Source organism: Siphateles boraxobius, unplaced genomic scaffold (assembly GCF_051911475.1).
Source record: "Siphateles boraxobius isolate OS27281-9 unplaced genomic scaffold, OSU_SipBor_1 5, whole genome shotgun sequence".
Classification (NCBI taxonomy): domain Eukaryota; kingdom Metazoa; phylum Chordata; class Actinopteri; order Cypriniformes; family Leuciscidae; genus Siphateles; species Siphateles boraxobius.
Window position 1 is genome coordinate 28524343 of NW_027509141.1, and position 24053 is coordinate 28548395.

The 24053-nt window shown below is 38.7% G+C and overlaps 1 protein-coding gene across 3 annotated transcripts in view; it reads left to right on the forward strand.

Moving 5' to 3' along the window:
- cacna1ab (calcium channel, voltage-dependent, P/Q type, alpha 1A subunit, b) overlaps window positions 1–23159 on the forward strand; it is a 147100-nt gene extending 123941 nt beyond the window's left edge. The window contains exons 41-51 of one of the 3 annotated variants that reach the window (XM_077203675.1): window positions 2519–2615; window positions 7596–7701; window positions 8014–8121; window positions 9879–9982; window positions 12098–12204; window positions 13315–13459; window positions 15177–15296; window positions 17805–17840; window positions 19242–19452; window positions 20441–20682; window positions 22011–23159. In XM_077203675.1, the coding sequence (XP_077059790.1) occupies window positions 2519–2615; window positions 7596–7701; window positions 8014–8121; window positions 9879–9982; window positions 12098–12204; window positions 13315–13459; window positions 15177–15296; window positions 17805–17840; window positions 19242–19452; window positions 20441–20682; window positions 22011–22667 (1933 nt within the window). In that variant the 3' untranslated portion in view covers window positions 22668–23159. The remainder of the gene's footprint in view (window positions 1–2518; window positions 2616–7595; window positions 7702–8013; window positions 8122–9878; window positions 9983–12097; window positions 12205–13314; window positions 13460–15176; window positions 15297–17804; window positions 17841–19241; window positions 19453–20440; window positions 20683–22010) is intronic. The other 2 variants (XM_077203677.1, XM_077203676.1) reach the window with 2 other exon arrangements.
- The last annotated feature ends 894 nt before the right edge of the window (window positions 23160–24053 follow it).

The following is a 24053-nucleotide window of genomic DNA, read 5'->3' on the forward strand; positions in this document are numbered from 1 at the left end:
AAGATGCTCGTATTCTTTTAGGGCCGTTTACACCTGGTCACTTCATGCGTTTTTACTGATCGGATAGCTATCTGATTTAACAAAACGATTCCATTTACACTTGGCCACATAAATGTGTTTTCGCAAAACGGATATAAATCCGATCTCCAATTCCCTCGCTTTGAGCAGATTTAATTTTGAGTTCACGTCACCGAAAGCAACAGATATGAGCTGCATTTAATTGATCATAAGCTAATTTAAAAATCAAAGACTGCAATAAGAGAGAGAGCGACATCAGAAGATCATTTAGTTTCTTTACTTTTAATGAAGATGATTGTGTTGAGCGTCTGCCACTTACTTTCAGTTTTATTTGCGGTAGTTTGCACGTTGGCTTGATAAAGTGATACTCCGCTCATCTGCGGCGATGCGTGTTGCAGTAGTGCCGTCATATGTGGCTATAACATGTCATATAGCCAATAACACGCTCTCACATGTTTATTTTTAGCATTGTTTGGAGGAGTAAAATTTACATATGTGGTTTCAACAATCAGATGCATTTACATTTGTCCAGTTTCATCTGTAATGCTGCCCAGACCACCTCCTGATGTGGTTTGAGCAATCGGATTTAAATCCGTCTCGAATGCATTTCGGAGGACATTTACACCTGGTCTTTTCGTAATCGGATAGCTATCCGATCACAGAAAACGCATGAAGTGACCAGGTGTAAACAGGCCTAATAGACACACGTGCAAGCATTGATTTTTCCTTTAAATTGTATAATATAAATCCTAAATCAATTGCAACACATAATAACAACAATTTTTAAAAACATGCTTACTGCAAGCTAACAAACACTGTAACATTCTAAATATTATTGTATCAAAGATATGTGCACACAAACTAACTTAAAAACTAACCATTCTTCTCCATAGCTTTTACGTCATTTGTTACTGAAAACATCCCCAAAACGTCCCAAAACACTGTCCATGGTCACTCAAGATAAAGCCCTGTCACAAATAGTGAATCTCAATCTCTCAAAATGCCCCAATGTTTGTCTTTAAATCCCTCCTAGGGCTTATGTGACCACTGCAGTCTGATTTCTTGTCACATATGTAGATGAGCCTGATTGTACCAACTGCACAAACTCTGTCTAGCCAGTCAGTAGTGTCTCCCACTTCCCCCCGTCCCAGTGCTTGCCTCATTCTCAAGTGCTGTTCTGCAGGAGCGCATGGAGATGGTCTGAAGAAGCTCAAGAAGAAAAAAAAATAAAAAAAATATGTGTATAAGAACTACAGCAAGAATCAGAGGAAGTAATTTAAAAGAATATAAGCGAGAGAGAGAGAGAGTGAGAGAGAGAGAGAGAGAGAGAGAGAGAGAGAGAGAGAGAGAGAGAGAGAGAGAGAGAGAGAGAGAGAGTTGAACGTAAGACCCTGTGCATGGCAGATTCTGACTTCACAATGACTTAATTCTCCCATCTTTATGGCTCTGGTGTGCATGGCAAACATCTTCACAGACAAGCTGTCGCAGCTTATTTCTGTACTTGCCACTGCATACAAACGTTAACAAAATACACCTCATGTATTTTGCCTGTAAAGGCCACGTAGCTGTCACTGTATGCAGTTCAATTAAGTCATTGGACTCGTAAAGATGAGTGAGCCTCTCATGTGCACGGTCATATCGGTGGATTCGTTTACTCCGCACCGTGATAGGGGGACGATTCAGAACAGCACTAAAGATCATTCAAGGACAGCTGTACCAATTTTTTGTTGTTGTTTTTCTCTGGTTATTTCACTCACATGCATATAGCTGGGGTTTATTGCACTGGATTTTGACATGCATTGAAATCTCGGCTACAGTAACCCTCACATGCATGTTTAAATTTATCCAAGACAATGGCCCCTTTTCACATTTCCAGGTTTTTATTACAGAAGTAAACTATAGCATGAGAACTGTCTTAAGAGGTAAATGACTATTTATTTATAATGGTTGTAGCATGCTTATATGCATTTATTTATTTAGTTTATAATATTTGGTTTGAATTATTTGCACCCTTGGTAAATATGTTCAAAGAAGGCTGTGATTATAAATCTACATTGTTTATCCTTTTGATTTTTCATCAAAACAATCACAAAAATCTAACCTTTCTAATTTTGCTAATATTGCTAACAAATCTATTATTGTTATTTATCAATTAGTGTGGAAATTCATCATCACAGTCTTGTGAAAAGTGTCCATTCCAGGAAGATTACAGTCTTTTGTATGACCTGAACATCTTTTTTATAGCTTAAAATCGGTTGGGCTGTCCTTTGAATGATCTGGTTTTCTCTTGGTTTGAGGCAGTGGAACAACTTCACTGGGTTTGGTCTGTGATTTGTCAATGGATATGTGTGCTTTTATTCTCTTGTTCTTTGTGCTCCTCTTCTTGTTTCACTATTTTTTTCTTCTTCCTCTCCATCTCCTCTTTGGCTCTCTGGCTCTCTTTTTTTCTCTCTTTTCCTGTGTTTGCCCCCTCTCTAACCTCCCTGTATTCTTCTTGCAGCGGGCGCATTCATTATAAGGATATGTACAGTTTATTGCGGGTTATCGACCCCCCACTGGGCTTAGGCAAGAAATGTCCTCATAGGGTGGCCTGCAAGGTTTGGATCCTACTAAACAAAAAACTTAAGCACCTGCTCGCATTGAAGACTGGAATGAATGTTGCTTTTCTTTTTTTATGTTTTCTTTTTTCAGTTTCTTTTTTTTTTACTCTTCTCCACAGTTTTTCTTCTTTTACTTGAAATTCATTTTTGTTATTTTATTTGCCATCTCTGTATGCATTCTGATATGACAAATGAGAATGTGCAGGACAATGCAGACACCTTTTTAGAAGCATGACATGCACTGCCATCGACAGCAAAGTCTGTACGTACCTCTCTGTGGAATAAATCACTCTTAACAGCCAAAAAAAAAAAAACACAATCGAACGAATCAGTCCTTTTGTTTTTTATTTTTTATTTCTGCTTGCTGTTGAACCATGCCTTGGCAAACTGGGTGTAACAGTGTGCATTGTTCTTGTTTGGGGACGAAGTGAGGGTTGGGGATCAGAGGACTGCATTGACGTGACTGCCATAGTTCACCACCAAGCAGCGGAGCTTTTCTTTGCCTGTTTGAAGCCCCACTGCAGTTCTATGGGACCGTCCTACGATCGCATAGAACAGTGTTTTTACTAGGACTAAAAACCAGCTTCCCCTCCTCCTGTTTAACCTCCAGCCAATCAAGAGCTCTCACGCTCTCAAAACCCCGCCCCTCGCCCAGACCAAAACAATAACCTATGTGTCTTTGTTTTTCCTTCTTGCCGTTCTTATTTCCTCCTCCTTGCTCCTTTTTTGGTTTAAATCCCACCATCCTCCGGTTTGTCCCCCTCCATTGTTTATCTTCTTGTCCATTGTTCTATTCGTCCTTCGTTGTCCTCCTATCCCAACCACCAACCCCCCCCCCCCCCCCCCCCCCCCCTCCATTCTCCTCGTTTCATTTTTGGGGGTCTCACCCCTCCCCTCCCACCCCACTCCCCCTTACAGCGGCAGAATCAGTTACACTGATATGTATGAGATGCTCAGGCACATGTGTCCTCCGCTAGGCCTGGGAAAGAGGTGCCCGGCTCGGGTCGCCTACAAGGTTAGCGGCAGCAGCCCGCCGTGGGTGCGCCACAGCCAATCAAAGCTGTCCGTTTTTTTCTGTTAGTGTTGGTGTTGGTGAGCTGCTGTATCTTTCTTTTTACATTGTGGGGTACCGGTGAAAGTGTTAGCCAGCTGACACACACACACGTACGCACACATCCACTGGAGAGCGGGAACGGAGGGTACCTTGCCAGCCCTTCTGCACCGTACTCAAATACTCACTCCCTCACATGCAGATGCAAATGATTTTGTTGCAAAACAGCATCTGTTAACTTTTTTTTGCAGTCTTATTGTAAGAGATGATGTGTTTATTAATTTAGACATTTGTTAAAATCAACATGAAATCGAAATAGACCCTATTTAGTTTCTTAATGCACTTACCAGGTCTTATTCATTGATGCAGTATTATTCCGAACCCCAAAAAGTTTTTCTTCATAATCTTTCATCAAATGTTAATTAGTAGTTCCTCCTCTGCAACAACTCAAATGAATTCCTAGTGAATAAAATCAAGTCGCCTAAAACTTTTGTTCTCTTTGAATATACAGTTTCACTGATGAATATCACATTGCAGAAGTAAAATGGGTTTTGAATGCCGTTTCATGTTGACTTTAACTTGAAAACAAGGAATCTTGTATAATTTTCGCATTATGTTTTCCATGTTCATTGCAGAAATAGAGCCCGTGTTAAACTTTAAATACAAATATGAATCATATAGACAGAAATATACATGTTTCACTGTGTGCGTGTACAGAAGGACTGGGAAGGATTGTGTGCCTTTGGTCCTCTGCGTCTCTCCCTCCAGTGGATGATTCCTAAAGTCTACAGATGTCCAGTATATTTTCCATGAGTTCGGCAGATAACACTTCAGTAGGTTCAGCTAGTGGGATCACAAAGCTTTTAGGAGTCTTTAGACCCACTTTATCCTTTTGATTTTTTACAGCAAATCCACTAGAATCACAGATAAGCTTTCCCACCTGTCCTTCGTTTGATTCTGTCAATGCAGTTCTGACCTGTTTCCGTTCCCCTCTCTCTTTCTGTCTTACTGTCTCTCACTCTATCTTTTCTTTCCCCCCACATTCCACCAATTTGCATTTTCAGCCACTACATCTTTGCATCCTTCTCCTTTCTTTCTCCTGCTCTCTCTCTCTCTCTCTCTCTCTCTCTCTCTCTCTCTCTTTCTTTCTTACTCTCTCTCTTTCTTTCTTACTCTCTCTCTCTCTCTCTCTCTCTCTCTTTTACATCCTGTCTCCTTCTCCCTCTCTCTCACTTCTTCACTTTAGTCAGCATGCTTCTTAATTATGCAAATAGTAATAATCTGAATGCATCCATGTGACAGTTACATCCAGCCATTTTACATGTCATTACATGTTTATTATAGGCCATGGACCTTAGTCAGATTAGATGATGATGTTTAGTTTGAGGTGAATGAAACCAGAGCCATGTTGTTAGCTTTTTTTTTTCATACAAAATATTATTTGTCTCTGTCGTTTTGCAGGTGGAGACTGTAATTAATGTCCCATGATGTATATCTGTGTAGTCTCTTTTCAATACAATTCATGCTTGTACTGTGTACAAAAACAATTTGTTCTCTTACGCCATTCACTATTTTCTGCATAGTGAATGTCGTGTACACTACTGTTCAAAAGTTTGAGGTTGGTAAGATTTTCTCTTATATGCACCAAAGCTGCATTTATTTGATCAAAAATATAATAAGAATAGTAATATTGTGAGATATTATTACGATTTAAAATAGCTGTTTTTTATTTTGATATTTTAAAATATGATTTTCCAGTCTTCAGTGTCACATGATCCTTCAGAAATCATTCTAATTTGCTGATTTGGTCTTCAAGAGAATGTTGGTTATTATTATCAATGCTGAAAACAGTTGTGCTGCTTAATATTTTTGAGGATATTTTTTATATACAGTATAATACTGTATATATCATTAATTTTTTTTAATAAAATTAACTAATTTCTTTAGAAAAAACTAAACTTTTGAACAGTGAAGTTTTTGAGGACAGAGTGAGCTAAAATTAGAGTGAGGAAAAAACTACTTGATTTCTCATGTGACCATTCAGTCAGAGATTGGAAACATCATATTTCATGCGTTTTCTTCCTGTTCACATACAATATTTTTGCAAGTAATAGTTTTCTGGAGTTTTTTGTCCACTGCATGTTTCATCAGCTGTACACAGCGATACGGTTGTACTTGGACAGATAGTACTTCCACTTTTATAATTTACATCTAATTACAACTGGCGTCTACACTGACTAAGATCCACTGAACGGACTTCCTCTATGCCAGCATGGACAGTTTTAATGTAGTAGATATTTTCTGAAGTGCAATTTAATTACAAGCTCTCAAAGCTTTACTGAGACTCCCTTCACTCCTACCTCTTCCTCTCACTTTCCTCACTCTCTGATTTCCCCTCATCTCTTTCTCCTCTCAGACTTTCTCTCTATCCATTGCCAAGCACACCACTCCCCCCCTTCTCATTATTTTTATATGTGGTGCATATCTCATAGCTTTCCAGTCTGAAGTGAACTAACCTCTATACCTGTTGCCCCTAATCCAGTCCTACACCTCTCGGTGTACAACACAGCCATTTTTCCTCTTTAACTCTGTAGGGAATGCCACCCCTTATCTGACCTTAAAAAAAAAAAAAACTGCACCCGTTTTGCATCGAGAGATCAGAAAAAAAAATAATAATAATGCAAAATATCTCTTAACCCTATGAGAAATCACCCAATTAAAGATGCTAAACTAACCCAAAAATACAAGTGGTCAATAAAAGATGAAATGATACTCTCTCTGCGCGGCTGCACTGCTCTTGTTCTGTGAGGGATGGGGAGGGAGGAGGGGGGGGTGCATGCACTGCATGCTGCATGAAGTATGGGTTGATGTTCGGGTGGGCCGGGACCGTTTGGGAGGGCGGATCGCCACTAAACTCCTATTTGGGGTCCTGCTGCATTGCATGCGCTTCTGCATGCCCACCACTGGAACCCGGCTCATGCTCGTTGGTATTTACACCTCCAAGGAACGACGGACTGGTCTGAAATGGGCACACGCGTATACACAGGCTCACACATGCTCACTTTCTCACACTAATGCCATGTGGTGTGCTTGTGTGTTCCAATTCCATGAAGGTATATCCAATGCATGGAAATAGGCATCTAAAAACCTCTGTTTTTAGGTGCCCTTTCATTCATTGGTTTGTCCAAAATATACAACCTCCAACAGGTAGGGGGAGCTCTTTAGCAGTAGTCTTTTAAAATAAATGTCAAATTTAGCTTATATTTGTTTCCTCAGCCTTTGCCAGCTGATTCGGGGTCAGTAACTTACTGTTAATGGCTCTAAAAAGTACTTTAAAATGTATTAATTTGCATTAGATACAGTATATCAAACCAAGGGGCATTCTCAAACAAGAGATGCTTATGTGAGTGATATTTATGCCTGATCTGAGATCATTTTTCACTGGCAGAGGAACACTGAGGAACTACATCCTGTGTGATACTGCTCCTGTTATCTGTGAGGGCTCCAATTAAGTTACTTAATTGATGTGTATGTATTGTATATGTTCTATAAGATGTGTGAATGGTTCATTCACACATTACAAGGTTGCAGGATGTGTATTGGTCAATCATTTGTCAGTCTAAGAAAACTGCTCTCACAGATGTCAACGAAATCTCCCTTTTTTGTGTGTGGTTGTATGAGTATCACCTGAAAATTAATTGCATGATGCATGGTTTGTACACAACCACTGCATCAAAAGAAAGTCAAAACTACAATCAAATTATCTGTTTAACAGCTTAATCTACTGAAATTTGTATGGCTAGAAGTTTGTTTTTAGGCTACAGACTGCTGAGCTCCCCAAGCCTTTTATTAGTCCACCAAAGCATCTGACTGGAGGTTTAACTTACACACCCCCGCCCTCATCCCCTCTGATTGGCTCTCCACAGAGACTGCTACGTATGGACCTCCCGGTTGCTGATGATAACACGGTGCATTTCAACTCTACTCTGATGGCTTTGATACGCACAGCTCTGGACATCAAAATCGCCAAGGGTACAGAACGACATCCCTCTTTCTTGTATACTGTATTTTATTAACTTTCTTATTTTATTTGTACAAACATTTAAAACTGATTTGAGTCAGATATGCATTTTCTTTTTTTGTTTCTTTTGAAAAACATTCCAAGTATGACAAATATTAACTAAAACAACATTTCCTGAATGTTCCTCATCTTCTGAATGAATGTGATTATAATTATGTTTTTGTATTTTTTGTTCTTTTGGTGTATTTGCATATTTTGTTTATCTATACGTATGTGTTTGCTTGTGTGTGTATGTACACTGCCCTGACATCACACACTTTCAGGAGGCGCAGACAAACACCAGATGGACGCGGAGCTCCGTAAGGAAATGATGGCGATTTGGCCAAATCTCTCCCAGAAGAACCTGGATCTGCTGGTAACGCCACACAAGTGTAAGTTGCAGATGGGTTTGTAGAGTAAAACAACTAATCAAAGATCACTAATTCATCAGAGGACAGCTTCTCTCAGCCCACACCGCTCAGCACCCTCTGATCAGGCAACAACCTCACAATCTTTCTCCCGTCCCCACATGACAAACTGACATCTTACACTGGTTATTAGATCAGGAATACCATGCTTTTCCATATTATTTCTATTTAAAACCATCCTGCTTCCTAGCTAGATTTATTGCTCATAAAGTTTATTTTTTTCACATCAGATATTCAATGTGACTCGAGTAGTTTGTTTAGAATAGTATACATCCATTTCGCTATCCAAATTTAGGCCTTCTACATAGTCATCCCACTTCTACATAACATATCCTCTCCTTCCCCAACCTCTTTCTTTTTCTCTCTCTTCCTTTCTCCTATCTTCTGTCTTAATTGCCTGTTATCAGGGGGTGCATCGCTATAGATGGATCCTCTATAGAAGTCTTTTCACTCCAGCATGTGTAAAGCACAAAGCTGGGCTAAACCTCCAAATCACAGAGCCTCTTAAACTAGCCCGAGTTAGTACCTCATATCTGATTGTGTTAAAAGATGTTAGGTACTTTAGAGTTTGATATGATGACCAGAATATACTACAGTATGAAAATCTGTTTGTATAATCTATAGAAAGTAGATAATAAATAAGTAGCCTGGAAATGCTTTTGTATGCTTTCTTTTGGTATGTTTTCTTTTGAAAATTTAGCATGTTTTAAATTTATTTATATATTTTATTGTCAATCATTTGGGTGTTTCATGCCATTTTACTATGAAATTGACCTAACAAGAAATTGTTTGATGTGAAGGGATTGCTTTTTTGTCATTTGTGGCAGCTCAAATATTTTCAAATGTATGTTATATGTCTCATTCAACCTCTGGATGCCACTGCAGAGTATTGATGAAAAATTTGAGCTCCTTGCAAAATATTTTACTCTTAAGGTACTGTTAATTTTGCCTCATTCATGGCATCTATTCATAGTAAAATGGCTCTTGAGTCCCCTGTAGGAACATAATACAGCCTAGAAATGTGAAGCAGTAAAAGGTCCTTGAGTAAAATGAGAGGTTATTTCATTAATGAGGATCTGACTGTGAAAAGACTATCAGCTCAGTGGTGTTTTGTATTTGACAGTGTACTTTGTATAGTGTATATTGTGTATAATGTAAATTGTGTATATACAGTACACAGTATATACAGTAGCCCCAAAAAAGTATTTGGACTATTAAGCCACACTAAACATGTAATAACTTCATTGCATTTGATAACAAAACAACAGGTGGCATTTATTTTGAAGAAAGATAACGCAAAGCATGGTCTTTGAACAAAATATTTTGCAAAAAGTAAACAAAAATTGGTTTGGAAATGAGTTCTGGGAAAATCTCTAGCATCATTTGTTTGCAAATGCCACTTGCTTTGACAGTTTGTTGCCAATGCAGTAATATTCATACATGTTTAACTGTGACTAGTGTGCACAAGTGCTTTTTTGGGGGCATTATATATGTATAAGTTTTGTTGTATACCTGTTGTCTAGATTCTCAGACCCAGATTGAGACTGAAGAACTTCTATTGGTTCATTTACGTTTAGGTCGTGGATGAGTTTTGTATGGGTCTGAGAGACTAGACCTTAGTTTTTGTGGCATGTCTTGTCTCCAACTCCCATTCCCCCCTCGGCTCAGGGTCCCATTCCAACCCGGTCTAATTGTGCAGGTTAACTTTTTCATCCTCTCAGCAGCGACAGACCTGACAGTGGGCAAGATCTACGCCGCCATGATGATAATGGAGTACTACCGGCAGAGCAAGGCCAAAAAGCTGCAGGCGCTTCGTGAGGAGCAGGTACCACCTCAGACAAACAAACAAATGCCAAGTCTGCTCTGGTTTCTCAACCTTTTGCTACTCTTCTCCGAGCTAATCAATCATGTAGTCTATTAAGCCAAGTTTGCAGTTGATTAGCTTCACTAATTAACATTGCAGAGGAAACTTCCTCACTTTGCTAATCAACATTGGTAACCGCACTTTTTTTTAAATTCCTGCCTGTCCACACACAAGTATCTTAAATATGGCTACCTTCTTACTTATTGGCTTTATATGATTTTTTAACTTATAAGTTCTAATTTTTTGAAGTGAGCATTGCCGTTTTTATGCACATTTTGGAAATTTTATTTGCATATTGGTGCTTCCATGCAGCAGTTTTTATGTGATCTTAGAATATGCATCAAAATACATGGTTGAAAACTGTTCACAGATAGGCAGGTGCCTGCAGTTTCAGACACAGCCAATGCATCCTTCACACTTCACACATTTTAAGCTGAAATTAGCCCTTAGATATGTACACATTCCAAAGTTTGGGCTGGTAAGATTTTTAAAAAATTATTTAAAAAGAATATGCTCTTATGCTCAACAATGTCAATTTATTTGACCGAAACCATGGTAAAAACAGTAATATTGTGAAATGCTATTACAATTTAAAATAACTGTTTTCTATTGTAATATATTTTACAATGTAATTTATTCCTGTGATTGAAAAGCTTACAGCATCATTACTCCAGTCTTCAGTACTAGCATGATCCTTCATAAATCATTCTAATATACAGATTTTTTGCTTATAATTATATATTTTGAATACAGTTGTGCTGCTTAAACTTTTTGTGATACATTTTTTCAGGATTCTTGGATCAATAGAAAGTTCAAAAGAGAAGTATTTATTTGAAATAAAAAACTTTTGTAACATTAACTTTACATAAAAATATTAATTTCTTTAAAAATCTTGCCGACCCAGTATACACAGTTTATGTCACTTCCCACATGGAGCACTAAGAGTTTCATGCAAACTCCCCTAATATTTCAGTGCTTTTAGGGCATGAAAACAGTCAAACTGGTTACACAGTAGATCTGGATGATCATTTCACATTTTATTTACAGAGTTAGAGCATGCTTAAAAACACATTAAGTAATTTTGCAATGATGAATGATACAACATGGCCTTTTGTCAGTGTCACTCCTGCCCCGTTCCCCGGAAATGGTCCCATCCCGATCAGGCACAGTGTCCATTGTTTCTGCCTATCATTGTCCATATAGAAATTGAATTAGTGATACTTGGAGCATGGACACTCTGCTGGCATCAGGGAATGGTCTTAATATATGTTTGTATCCTGCCTCACCTGAATCCCTGTCTGTCTCTTTACCTGTCTGCACTTGTACCTCAGCACCGCCCTCTCAACATCAGCAGCGCGTTTGTGGCTGTCTCACTTTCTATATCCATCACTGATGTCTCTATATGCCTGTCTGTAAACCTGTTTGTATTTTAACTGTCCTCCTTCTGTCTAATTCTTTTCAATTCAAAAATTCCTTTTTATTTTTATTCGTTTTGACATTTTGGATCCACTGTTGGTCTCTTTTTTTGTGTGTGTGTGTGTGTGTAATCTTCTGTTTTGTCTTGTTTTCCTCCATCCGTTGATCGGTTAGGTTGATTTATCAGTCACTAACATGGAATCTTTTCTCCCTCCGTGTGGACACGTTTGTTCAGCCGATTTGTTCATTAATGGATGTTGAGGGGAGGTTCTTGGTGTAACCTTTGGGCTACCACGGTCTCTGAGATTTCTAGTGTTCATAGTTTATGTATCATCCACCCAGAACCTGTAGTTCTGTAAGTATGAACCTTAGATCTTCACTGTAGCACGCCCAAACTGTTACTACCACCCATATCTTTTGGTGGGTTGGATGGAAATGCATTGAGCCATCAGCATCTACCTAGACAGCACAGCCCCAATGGGCTACTCCATTCAGGTTGACGAGGGAACAGGAGAAATCCATTTCCCATGGTGCCCTCTGGGTGACCTCTGCTGTCTGGTACCCCACCACCTGTGTAATGCACGGTGGCTTGTGTGTGTTACCCCATATCCCATAAGTGTGTCTGATCCCAGCTGCAGGCCATGTTCGTATCTCACACAGAACCGAACGCCATTAATGTTTCAGCGCTTGGAGCCATCCCCGAACCAGGAAGGGGGACCGGGGGTGAACGGTCTCCCAGAGTTGCCGCAGGAACCTGTCAATAGCCTGTGAGTAGCATCTTGATTACTCTTTTTATAAGTCATGTTTTTTTAAAGCAATTAATTTTATACAAATAATCTAAAATTCATTGTAAAAAAAATGTATACAATAAATAATTGTATTGCAGTAAATAAAAATACTGAAATCAAAAAAAATAATTATTAATTCTTTTTTAAATAAAAAAACATTTTCTGTTATACAAAATTCTAAATTCAAAAGCATCCAAGAAATCACAACATATACATATATAAAATAAAATATTTTTTTATATTTATATATACAATTTTTTTTATATATTTGTTTATTTTATATACCAAACCTGAATGCCAAGTCTGCATAAGTTGATAAGTTCAAATCATACAAAAGTTGATCTTTTTATTTCCTCTTATTGTTTTGCATATTTATGCAAAATAAGTTTGTTAAAATATTTGTTTTGTTAATTTGTAGTGTAAAGCTTGATGTTATATTTGTAATGTTTCTTAATTTTATTTTACATTACTTTTGAATAGAACAAATCTGAAATCACTTAATCTCTTTTTATTTCCTTAAAAATAGTTTATATTAAAATATTTGTAAAATTAATTTGTTATATAAACCAGAACAACAGTTATATATAAATATATTAGAATTAAATTAAATGTTAAATAGTCATGAAAATAATGTCAAAGTTCTACAATTATTATTGTACAAAAATAGACTTTGATTTTGGTATTCAAAATATATTTTTTAGTTTTAATTATAATTTTAGGGTAAAATATTACTAAAACCTGGCAAGTTTTTTGAGATTCACTTGTGTCGACTGGTACTCTTTGTCTCTTTCTTCACTTCTTAGCTTTGCTTTAATTGTTGTCTTTGTTCTTCTCCTTATAGGCTGCACTTCTGCTCTTTCTTTGTTTTACCTTCTCTCAGCTGTCTTTGTTCACATTATGTTTCAATTCTACGATATACGTCTATCGGCTTTTATGTTAATTCTGCTGTAAATACATATATACATTTGTAATAGTGTTTCTGCACTATTTTTGTCTGCAAAAGATATTTTGTATGTACAAAATTGCTTTTATGTAAGTGTGTGAGAGTGAGTGAGAGAATTAGCCAACCAACACCTATCTCTGGTCCAGGCCTCCAGAGGGTGAAATGACTGAGAGCCAATCTTGGGTGACATCCCATGCCCAGGAAATGTTCCAGAAGTCTGTTCCGGAAAACTGGAACCCTGACAGGCCATCGTATCCTGATGACCATCACAACAGCCGCCATAATCCACAGGTAATACCGGAGATCCTCCAATCAGAAAGGTGATTTTGTCTTGTTTAGATCTGAATCTGAATTTTTAGCAGGAGTTTATCTGGCCGATTGAAACTCGACAAAGTGGCTGTGACTATATCAGCAGAATCGGTTTCTGGCCTTTTCTCAGCCTTCGGTATTCCAAGAACCGTGTGCTTCAGCCAATCACTGTCTTCCCAACCATTGTCTTTTTCGGTGCTTTAGGGCACACTTTTCATTCATATTATCACTCTTTCTACCTCTTCTGTCTCTGTCAGTCTCTAGCTCACTTCTTTATCTATCTGATAAATATTTCTGCTGAACTTTACTGCCCATCGTATACATTTGTATAGACCCTCCCACCTCTGCCAGACTGCGGGGGTGATTCACTGCTTGCTGCTGCTTCACTGTCTGCTGGATCGTACCAAACCCCCTCCAGACTCTCATCTCTCCTTCAGTGTGACTCTTCTCTGTAGCTCAGCAGTCATCCGACCATGATGTTTCCCTGCACTAGTCACTCATCCTAGTACTATGAAGCAAAGGAGATTCTGAATAAACGGCTGTAGGCTTGAAGAGCATGTTGGAAAGCTCTTAAACCAGTAGTGGGCAATCAGACAGGGTTAGTGCACCTAGTCTCAGTCTACAAGAAGTCTATAAACGAGAGCTGTGACCTTTTTACTGTGAAATTTTAAGACCAAAAAGTCAATCTATGTCTTTTTATCACTTTGGATATATATGCAAAACAGGTTAATTTATATGTAATGTTAATTTGTTTTTCCATTAATTAAAACCCCAAATCTATAATTATTCTCTTTTATTTCAATTTATTTTAAAAAATTATTTTATTTTTTAATAATATTATGGATAATATATTATTATGAATAATATATATATATATATATATATATATATATATATATATATATATATTTCATGTATTTATTTTATATACCAATCCTGACAACAGAATCTCTTTTTATTTTCTCTCATTGTTTTGCATATGTATGCAAAATAAGTGATGTTAAAATATTTGTAAAGCGTAATGCGTAAAGTTTGATGTTTTATTTGTCTTCTTTTATTTTACATTTCTTTTTTATAGACCAAATTTGAAATCACCCAATTTCTTTTTCTTTCCTCAAAAATAGGTTATATTAAAATGTTTGTAAAATTAATTTGTTATATAAACCAGAACAGGCGCTTTGTTTTTTACAAACATATATATATATATATATATATATATATATATATATATATATATATATATATATATATATATATTTATTTTTTTTAATTTTTTTGGCATGCTTAGTAGTAAATAAATGTGATATCTTTGTGCTTTACTTTCATGCTTTTATCTTATTTCAGATTTACCTGTCCTTAAACATTATATTCAATAAGCAAACATTGGTTTGTCACTTTATATATCAGTCAGACTCCCTTCCTGCCTAAATTGGCCGGAATAAGTTGTAATATGGGCCGATAATCAGAGACTAGTGTGAAGCTGTTCCTTTATTTTACTCTGTTGGTGATATGCCTCATTTGGTAATGGCTAATAATGACTCTACTTCAAGTGTGCTAATCTTTAGTTCAAAGCACTTTTGCACATGACATCGCCCTCTACTGGTTTAATCCCTCATGGGTCCAGTTTCACACCCGATAGAGCTGTAGGCCGGTGAAGCAGGCATCAGCCCGGCCCACATGCTGTTGCTCTGTTTTGCAGACGGTAGAAATGAGAGAGATTGACCCTGTTGGGGACGGTTACTCGGACACTGAGCCCTATCACCCAATGGAAGGGCGTGGGCGGACCATCTCCATGCCACGCCTCTCAGCAGACAACCAAGTGAGCACCTTCATCCTTTCATCCATCCTTTCACCCATTTCATCCTTCCACCTTTTATCTGTTATCATCCATTCCCGACATCCGTCATTAGTCAGTTATCCAGCTTACAGCCTTTGACCGCTTTGGTGGGGGGAACCAAACTTCAAATAGTTTGGTGTGCTGTGATGCTAACATGTCAATAAATGCTAGCATGTCTTTGTCAAGAGTCAAAGGGCACATGGATAAGTGGCTCACACCCTTACCTTCACTTACTTGCATGGCTGTGTGAATGCATGTATGCGTGTGTGTGTGAGAGAGAGAGAGAGAGAGAGAGAGAGAGAGAGAGAGAGAGAGAGAGAGAGAGAGAGAGAGAGAGTGTGTTCTCAGCATCATCATACCACCCTAGCTCCCTTTCAGGAAAACCTTGGTGTGTCTGGTGGTGTGTGCTGCTGCCAGAGCTGGATTTGAGGTAGTGACACGTCAGACAGAAATAGGTCAACTCATAAGAAAACAGCCCTGTTTGTGCATAATTATAAAATGGATACCTCTAGCTTTAAAAAGTAATTATATGATAAATTAAGAAATTGAATGATGAATAATTGATGAATTAAAAATTATTATAATAAAAACAGCAATACTGTGAAATATTATTACAATTTAAAAAACTATTTTCTGTTTTATTATGTTTTAAAATATAATTTATTCCTGTGATGGAAAAGCTGAATTTTCTGCATCCTTACTTCAGTCGGCAGTGTCACATGATCCTTCAGAAATCATTTGAATATGCAATTATTATCAATGTTAAAAAGAGTTTTTTTTTTTTTTTGGAAACGGTGATACTTTTTTAAGAATTCTTTGATTATTAGTTCAAAAGAACAGTATTTTTTTGAAAAATAAATCTCTTTTAATATTTATAGAAGTTTTTACTGTCACTTTTGATCAATTTAATTCAATATTGCTATTTTTTTAACGTTTAAATATTTAAAACTGTTGATTTAATTCATGTTTAAAATGTTAGACAAATGCAGCTTTTAATAACTTTTTAACTTACAAAGGCTTTTTTAAATCCATAGTTAAAATATGCCATAGGACAGTTCACATATGGAAGCAACCAATCGACTGAATTTAAGAGACACCCCATTGATGCAAAAAGGTGCAAAAATGTGATGTGCAACATATGCACTGGATTGCACACTTAACGCCGATCTCCTGTGACCTCCTGACCGGACAGATATATTTCAGCCGATCCTTTTGAAACACTAGCACAAATCAACCTCTGGAGGCAGTAACACACTCACAACATATGATTGTGCAAACATACACCCAAAACACATCACATAGAAGCAATTACACTACTATTGTGATAAAATGCATAAATATACACAGCATTTCTCACCCTTACATAAACCCCATGATCTCTTGGTTGACTATCCTCTGGAGATGTGTCTGGATTGAGCATTTTGTCCAAGTGTGTATCAGATCTTTTGTCTAAGTGTGAGGGAGCCGTGTGTCCCCGCATGTGTTCCAAAATGTGTGTGTGAAGGTGAGCTAAGCGTAGAAACCTCACAAACTAGTAATAATATATATATATATGTTCACTTGTGTGTTGGAAGTGTGATGCATTCAGTGCACACCAGGAAGTGTGAGGATCCAAAGTCTGTGTTTGTGCGTTCCGTGTAAGCTGTAACATAGATGTGGTTCTTGTTCTTGTGACTCACTCTTGTCTAACACTGCTCTGCCCCACAGAGTGTGCATTCTGCTGCGGTAAGTGTGTTAGTGTGCTTCCTATCTTCCTCTACACTCGCTCAATTTTTGTCTTTTTTCTCTTTCCTTTTCCTCCTCTTCCCCCTCCCCCTTCCCCAACCCATTCCTGTCAATGCCTGTGTTTCTTTGCTCTAAATTAAAATGGGGATCACGATTTCTCTCTCTTACTCTGCTCTCTTCTCCACTTTGCTTTTAATCTCTCCTCAATCCTTGTTTTTTCTGTCTCCTTTTTATACCCATAATGCCTCTGGGTTTCCTATTTCCCTTTTCCTTGCTTCCATTTTCAACCATTTCCTCTTATATTTTCTATTCTTTTTATTGGTTTTACTTGCTCTTGTTCTCTCTTTATTTCCCTGTTTGGTTTTTATTACTTCCTTTGTTTTGGTCTCACTCCTTTTTTTATGGACTTCCTGTGGCACACTCTTTTTTTTTTTTTTTTTCAATAATCTTTTTAATTTCTTACAAACTCCATCGATCCCTTTCCTTTTGTTTTGACAATGTCTCATTCCTGGGATCTTTCTCGTCTCTTCTGTCATGTTGCACATTGAATTTGTCTTCATTTTTACCCATAACCCCATGGTTTCCTCCTGCCCAATTGCTTCCTTCCTTCCTTCCTTCCTTGTTCCATTTCCTCTTTTCTTCCTTTACCTTCCCCTCTCTCTCTCTTTTTCCTCACACACTTTCTCTGCTGTGCTCTGTGTGTATCGTCCCTGTGGTCTCATGCGTGTGTCCTGTTCTGCACATCGTCTGTGTGCTATTCAACAGCGACGGAGACACAGGCTGCGAGGAAGTAACCTCAGTGTATGTACCGTCTCTGGCTTTCTGCCTCTCTCTCTATCTTCTCCATGCTTTCCCTTGTTCCCTCTTTCATTTTGTCTGTTTAAGAAGTCTGCGTCTCTCTTTACGTCTTGATGTCACACTGAACTCTTTCATGCCATCCTGTTTTCCCTCTGTATATTCTACCCGTTGCTGTACCTTTCTCTCTCTATACCTTTATCGTGTCCACTTATGCAGCCCTGTATCCCTGTGTGTGTGTGTGTGTGTGTGTGTGTGTGTGTGTGTGTGTGTGTGTGTGTGTGTGTGTGTGTGTGTGTGTGTGTGTGTGTGTGTGTGTGTGTGTGTGTGTGTGTGTGTGTGTGTGTGTGTGTGTGTGTGTTTGTGTCTCTATACCTTTATCGTGTCCACTTATGCAGCCCTGTATCCCTGTGTGTGTGTGTGTGTTTATGTGTGCGCGTGTGCGTGCGTGTGTGTGCGTGTAAGCGTGCGTGTGTGTGCGCGTGTGTGTGTGTGTTTGTGTCTGTTTGTATCTCATCTCTGTATTTCTGGTCCTGTGGACATGGGGAGCTTTTGCTGTCTCGTAGTTCTTGACGCATGGATTTCAAACAGAAAAAAAGCTGCTGCTAATAACGGTCATGTTGTTAGCATGTTTCAGTAAGGTGCATGGCATCAAGCATTACGTGTGTGAGTGAAAAGAAGAGCGTAAAGGGTTATTTCAGTTTTCAGATCATGTTTAGACGCATAAGAGCGTAACGTTCCAAAGTATGACTGCGTCCACACGTGCTACCGACTGTCATGTTGACCATCATGCCTTAGGGTGTGTGCATTGATGAATGTGCTGAACTTTATTTGGCTGGATCGGGTTCTTCTGTGTGCTCAGCGATTGCAGAGAAAGGCATTGAGTATTTAATGTTTCCGCTTGTATTAGAAAGGCTGCAGTGCATGTAAGGCATGATCTATCTATCTATCTATCTATCTATCTATCTATCTATCTATCTATCTATCTATCTATCTATATCTGTCAATCTATCTATCTGTCTGTCTATTTATCTATTTATCTAACTATCTGTATGTTTTTATTTCTGGCTGTCTGTCTGCTTATTTATCTTTCTCTTTTACTCCCTGTCAATCACAGAATATCCATTTATCTCTGTATTTCTATCTAGATCTCCTTCGCTTTTCCTGTTGATCTCTATTTCTGTTTCTGTCTTTGTTGAGCATGACAGATATACCTGTGCTTTGTTTGTTTTTTTCTGTGGGTGTGGAATGTACTGAGTGTTAATCTGGTTACATTCAGATGTTTCCACTCAATTAAACTGCATTTAATTAAGTTTTTCTACGAAAACCCATATCAATGTAAACTTCTGTCCTTTCCCATTTTTTCTTCCTTTTCTCTGTCTATCTTTTGTTTTTCTTTCTCTGTAGACCATCACCGACACAAGTCCAATACGCCGTTCTACATCCTCACTGGTCCACGGACGTTCTGGTCGAGGCGTACGATTGGACGATTATTCTTTGGAGAGGGTGGTGTCAGAAGAGGATCACCGACACGGTCCGCGAAGGAGAGACCGGGAGAGAGACCGCAGTCACCGCACCTCAGAGAGATCCCTCGCTCGCTATACAGATGCAGACACAGGTCATGCACAACCCATCTCTCTTTATTGACAATATTTACATTATTTAAATGTATTACTTTAGCTGATTATTTTGTCCAAAGTCTCTTAAAATTTTTAATAAATAAGCAATTAAACAAAGTCACTGCAATTCTTGTTTTTTTATTGAATTAGTTCTATGGCTTTAGAACTGGCTTTTTCTTTCAGTTTTATCTCACTTTTCTACAGAGCCTCTAAACGGACATGGTGATGGAAAAAATAGGAGATGGGAGTAACAAATATATTTCAAAGCTTTTGCGTTCACTTACAAAAGTTTTGCGTCCCTCTAGAAACATTGCGTTTTCTTACAAAACATTTGAGATCTTTTATGAATGCAGAGTTTCACGTGGAACACAAAACATTTGCGAGAGAACACAAAATAGATAGATAGATAAATAAACCTTTATTCGTCCCACAGTGGGGAAATTTCTGTGTTACAGCAGCAAAAATTACGAAATAAAAATATAAAAAATAAATACAATAAATCAATAAATACAAATAAAATAAAAAAGAAAATAACCTATAATAACAGTATATACAGTATATACACAATACAATGTATAAGCTAAAAAGTAATAACAGCGTATTTTAATGACTGCGTAAAGCATTGACATTCCCGCCCATCTCATATTTATTTCCAATCACCATGTTCCTTTTAGGGTCTATGTACTTTTCTGATGAATAATGTAATTTAAAAATCAATTATTTCATTCATTGAAATTTTTTTACTTTGTTTTGGGTTTTTTGTAAACATTCTGTTGCTCTAATTATACAAAAATAGCCAAAAAAACAAATGAATAAAAGTTTGCTTTACAGGACCAATAGGGATAGTTCACCCAAAAATAAATAATCATTTACTCACCCTCATGTCATTTGAAACCACCTTATAATCCCTAATAAATGACAGCGACTCATATCGAGGGTTTGTGTTCTTACACATCTCGTCTCATTTCTCTGTGTTGTCTTTTGCAGGACTGGGCACAGATCTTAGTACCACTACACAGTCAGTTGACCTTCCACCTAAAGAGAGAGAACGAGAACGGGGTCGAGCAAAAGACCGTCGCCACCCCCATCATCATCATCATCATCATCACCACCACAGCTCGGTGGATAAAGAGCATTACGGTCATGAGCGTGACTACCACCGTCATCCTCAAGACAGATCTGATCGCCAATGGTCCCGCTCACCGAGTGAGGGGAGAGGGCACAGACAGGTGGGGTGCACACACTCGCTAAAATACCACTCGTATATTTACACACAAATTCAACTTGATATTTTTGACTTATTTCACTATACTACTTAAAGGGGCCATGTCATATTGATCTTTAGAAATTAAGCAACAGCACTTATGAGTTGCAGATTTGCTGTCAGGTCCAATATATTTTGCACCGCTCTGTTCTTCAATAACAGCCACTTTGCACATTGCATCAGGTTCACAAAACAATCTGTGCTGAAATGTGCCACCTAAACAGTTAAAATAAAAAAATAAAAAATTCTCTGTTTCCTTATATTGGGATCCTTAAGGAGAGCTAAACACAGCCATGTACTAAAGCATTTTGAAACAAGTTGCTGCAGTTTATTTTCGGTACATAGTTTTTTTTTTGGACTGGAGGAAGTTTTGCGCTCTGAGAGCTAAAGTATGTTTATATAACTTGTCAAACTATTTTTATTTTTTTTTTGGGTGGAAAAAATAAGGCTGTTGAACGCAAACTTTAAACAAGAGGCATCAGTATTATTATTGATATCAGTGATACTGACCTTTATTCATAGTACTTAGTAAAAATATGCCATTAAATGCCATTAATGTTTTAAATATTGAATATTTTAAATACTGTCTTTATGTTATTTCACCATTAATTTGTAAAAAAATATATTTACAATTATTACACATTTTAATCATAGGTGCAGTTTAATCGTGATTAATTTCTGAAACCCGTGCGATTAATTCGTTTTCTTAATCGATCGACATCCTTATTTTTTTTTATAAAAAAGTAAAGGAAAATTAGATATTTGATGATGTGACCCCTTTAAAGTCATAACCATGAGTAGTCATTTTGAACTTTCATGTATATATGTTCGTGGTTTAGATCTTTACAGTAATCTGCCATGAGAAGCCAGAGGAATGAAACTTAGAGTATCTAGAATACACGGGTGTGGGTCCATGTGGACAGTAACCAGACAGCATATGCTCACCTGTGACCTTATCATGACTGCTTACTGAAATCAGTTTCTCTTTCTTGTGTTATTTTTTTGTTTATCTTCTTTTATCACTGTGGTTTATGTCCATTTTTCTCGATGTGACTCGTGGCTTCTCTGTGTCTGCTGTTTTGCCTCATTGCCGGTTTGTTTCTTTCTGATTTTATTGATGTTGTTGTTGTTTCCACACACCTTTTTCTCTCTCTTTCTCTTGCTTCCTCTTCCTTGTCTCTCTCTCTTTTTCTCCTCCTCCTCCTCCACCTCTTGCCGGTGTGTGCTCCTCTCTTTTGTTTGACGTTAATTTTGTGGTGTTTTTTTATTTGCCTTGTTTTAATTTTCATGTAGGGCAGTAGTTCTGTGAGCGGAAGCCCCGTTCCCTCGACGTCGGGGACCAGCACCCCCCGGCGTGGCCGTCGGCAGTTGCCTCAGACCCCATCCACACCTCGTCCTCATGTCACCTACTCCCCAGCCGTCCGCAAGCCTCCATACGGCTCCCCGGGCCAGGGTCGACTCCGCTCCCCTTCCCCGCGACACTTCTCTCCACCAGATCACGAACCGCCCTACCACCGTCCATCCTCCCGCCATGCCTCGCCCCAGCACGACTCGCCCCGGCACGCCTCCCCGCGCTCCCCCAGGCATGCGTCACCCAGGTCCCCACGTCACGGCCGCTGGGGCCCGCCGCTGGACAGCATGGAGGGTGATGGACCATTCTATGATAAGGACTATGAGTACGAGCGGCACCACGAGCCACCTGCCTACGAGCAGAGTCTATCGCAGGGCAACCCCCACCCTCATTCTCACCCGCACCCCCGGTCCCCAAGGACTGCTCGTCACGGGGCTCCCTCACACCCCCGCCGTGTGCCGAACGGCTACCATTCCTCCTCGCCCTCCCCGCACCGGCGTGACCCCCACCCAGGCCCACACCGGCCGCCAAATGGCCGTGGGCCCCGGAAGGGGTTGCACGAACAATATAGCGAGACGGACGAGGATGATTGGTGTTAGTGCGCAGGGTGACCAGGAGGGGGCGCCGCTCAACTCAAACCGAGATGTTTATGCACCGCAGCAGGGAGAGAGGGGACGGAAGAGGAAAAGCAAGTGGTGCTTTTGCGCCATCGTGAGACTCTAAACCTTGGAGTGGCACATCAAGCTTCCCTACTCTCTCTCTCTCTCTATTGCTTTCTCCTGCTCTCTAGACTATGTTGCCCATGCTGCTCAGCAAGCAAGGGAATGGGAGCATACGAGAGATAAATGGGGTGGTTGCGTTTAGATGGACTGAACTTTAAAGATCAGAGTCGTTGTGTTTGAACGCTCCACTCCAGACTGAGCAAGACAAATTGCTTCTTGCACGATGGAAAAAATGAGCAACATCATCTGTCAATGAAAAAAAAGAAAAGAAAAAATGAAGTTTGAAAATCAAGCCAGAACCCTCTTTTTTCCCCTCACATCTATGCCTCTTGAAAAGACCCAAAAAAAATAAAAAGGGAAGAAAAAAAATAGACATTGTTGAAGAAAAAGCAAGTTTTCTTGTGAACAAGAGCTCTACCTACTGCAAAACCAGCCCCATGTGCTGGCCAATATCGATGAGTTTTATCATCTACGTTTACTGTTACCAACTCAAGACGCTGAGTGACCTCATCACCTGGGGGAGGGGTTAACTGTCGAAGAGGCGTGGCATACGAAAGGACTCAGTGCAGGCGGGAGGAGGCGGGTTGGTGTGGCCCACCGAAACCCCGCCCATAAAACTGCCACTCAATGATAAAGGAAAAGACAGCGGAAAAAGAATGAAACGGCAGATGAGGGAGGGACGGAAAGACTATTTCCTCTTCAGAATGTCTTCAATTGATTACTTCTTCTTTTTTAACATTTGGAGCTTGGTTATTCTGTTGCATTTGCTCAGCTTTCTTTGATATTTTTGGACTAAAATCTGATGGAAACTTGCATGAATGATTTAAAAAATATATATATATATATATATCAGACAGAAGATTTACTGTGGGAAGGAGGGGTGATAGCTCTCTTTTTTCCATTAAGTTTAAGGAAGTTCTTTCTCTCGTTTTCTCCCTGTTGCTCTTGCCATGTCTACAGACCTTTATGTGCAGATGGAGTTTATAGATAGACGTTAAAGCAGACCTTTATAGATAGCGAGACAGATCTGAAGGTGTTATTTCCATCTGAAGATCCCAGATGATGTTCTGCACTGTTTATAATTACTTTGGATTGCACTAAAAACTAGCCTGAATGGTGAAACCTCCCTCATTACAGCTCTGTCAGCCATGGTTGTGAACAAAGAGAAACGGGGTGAGAGATGTTCTCCTTTCTAAAGGCTTAATTTGCTATTGTCAATAACAATAGTCTTATAATGATGAAAACTATCTTAATGCAATTGAT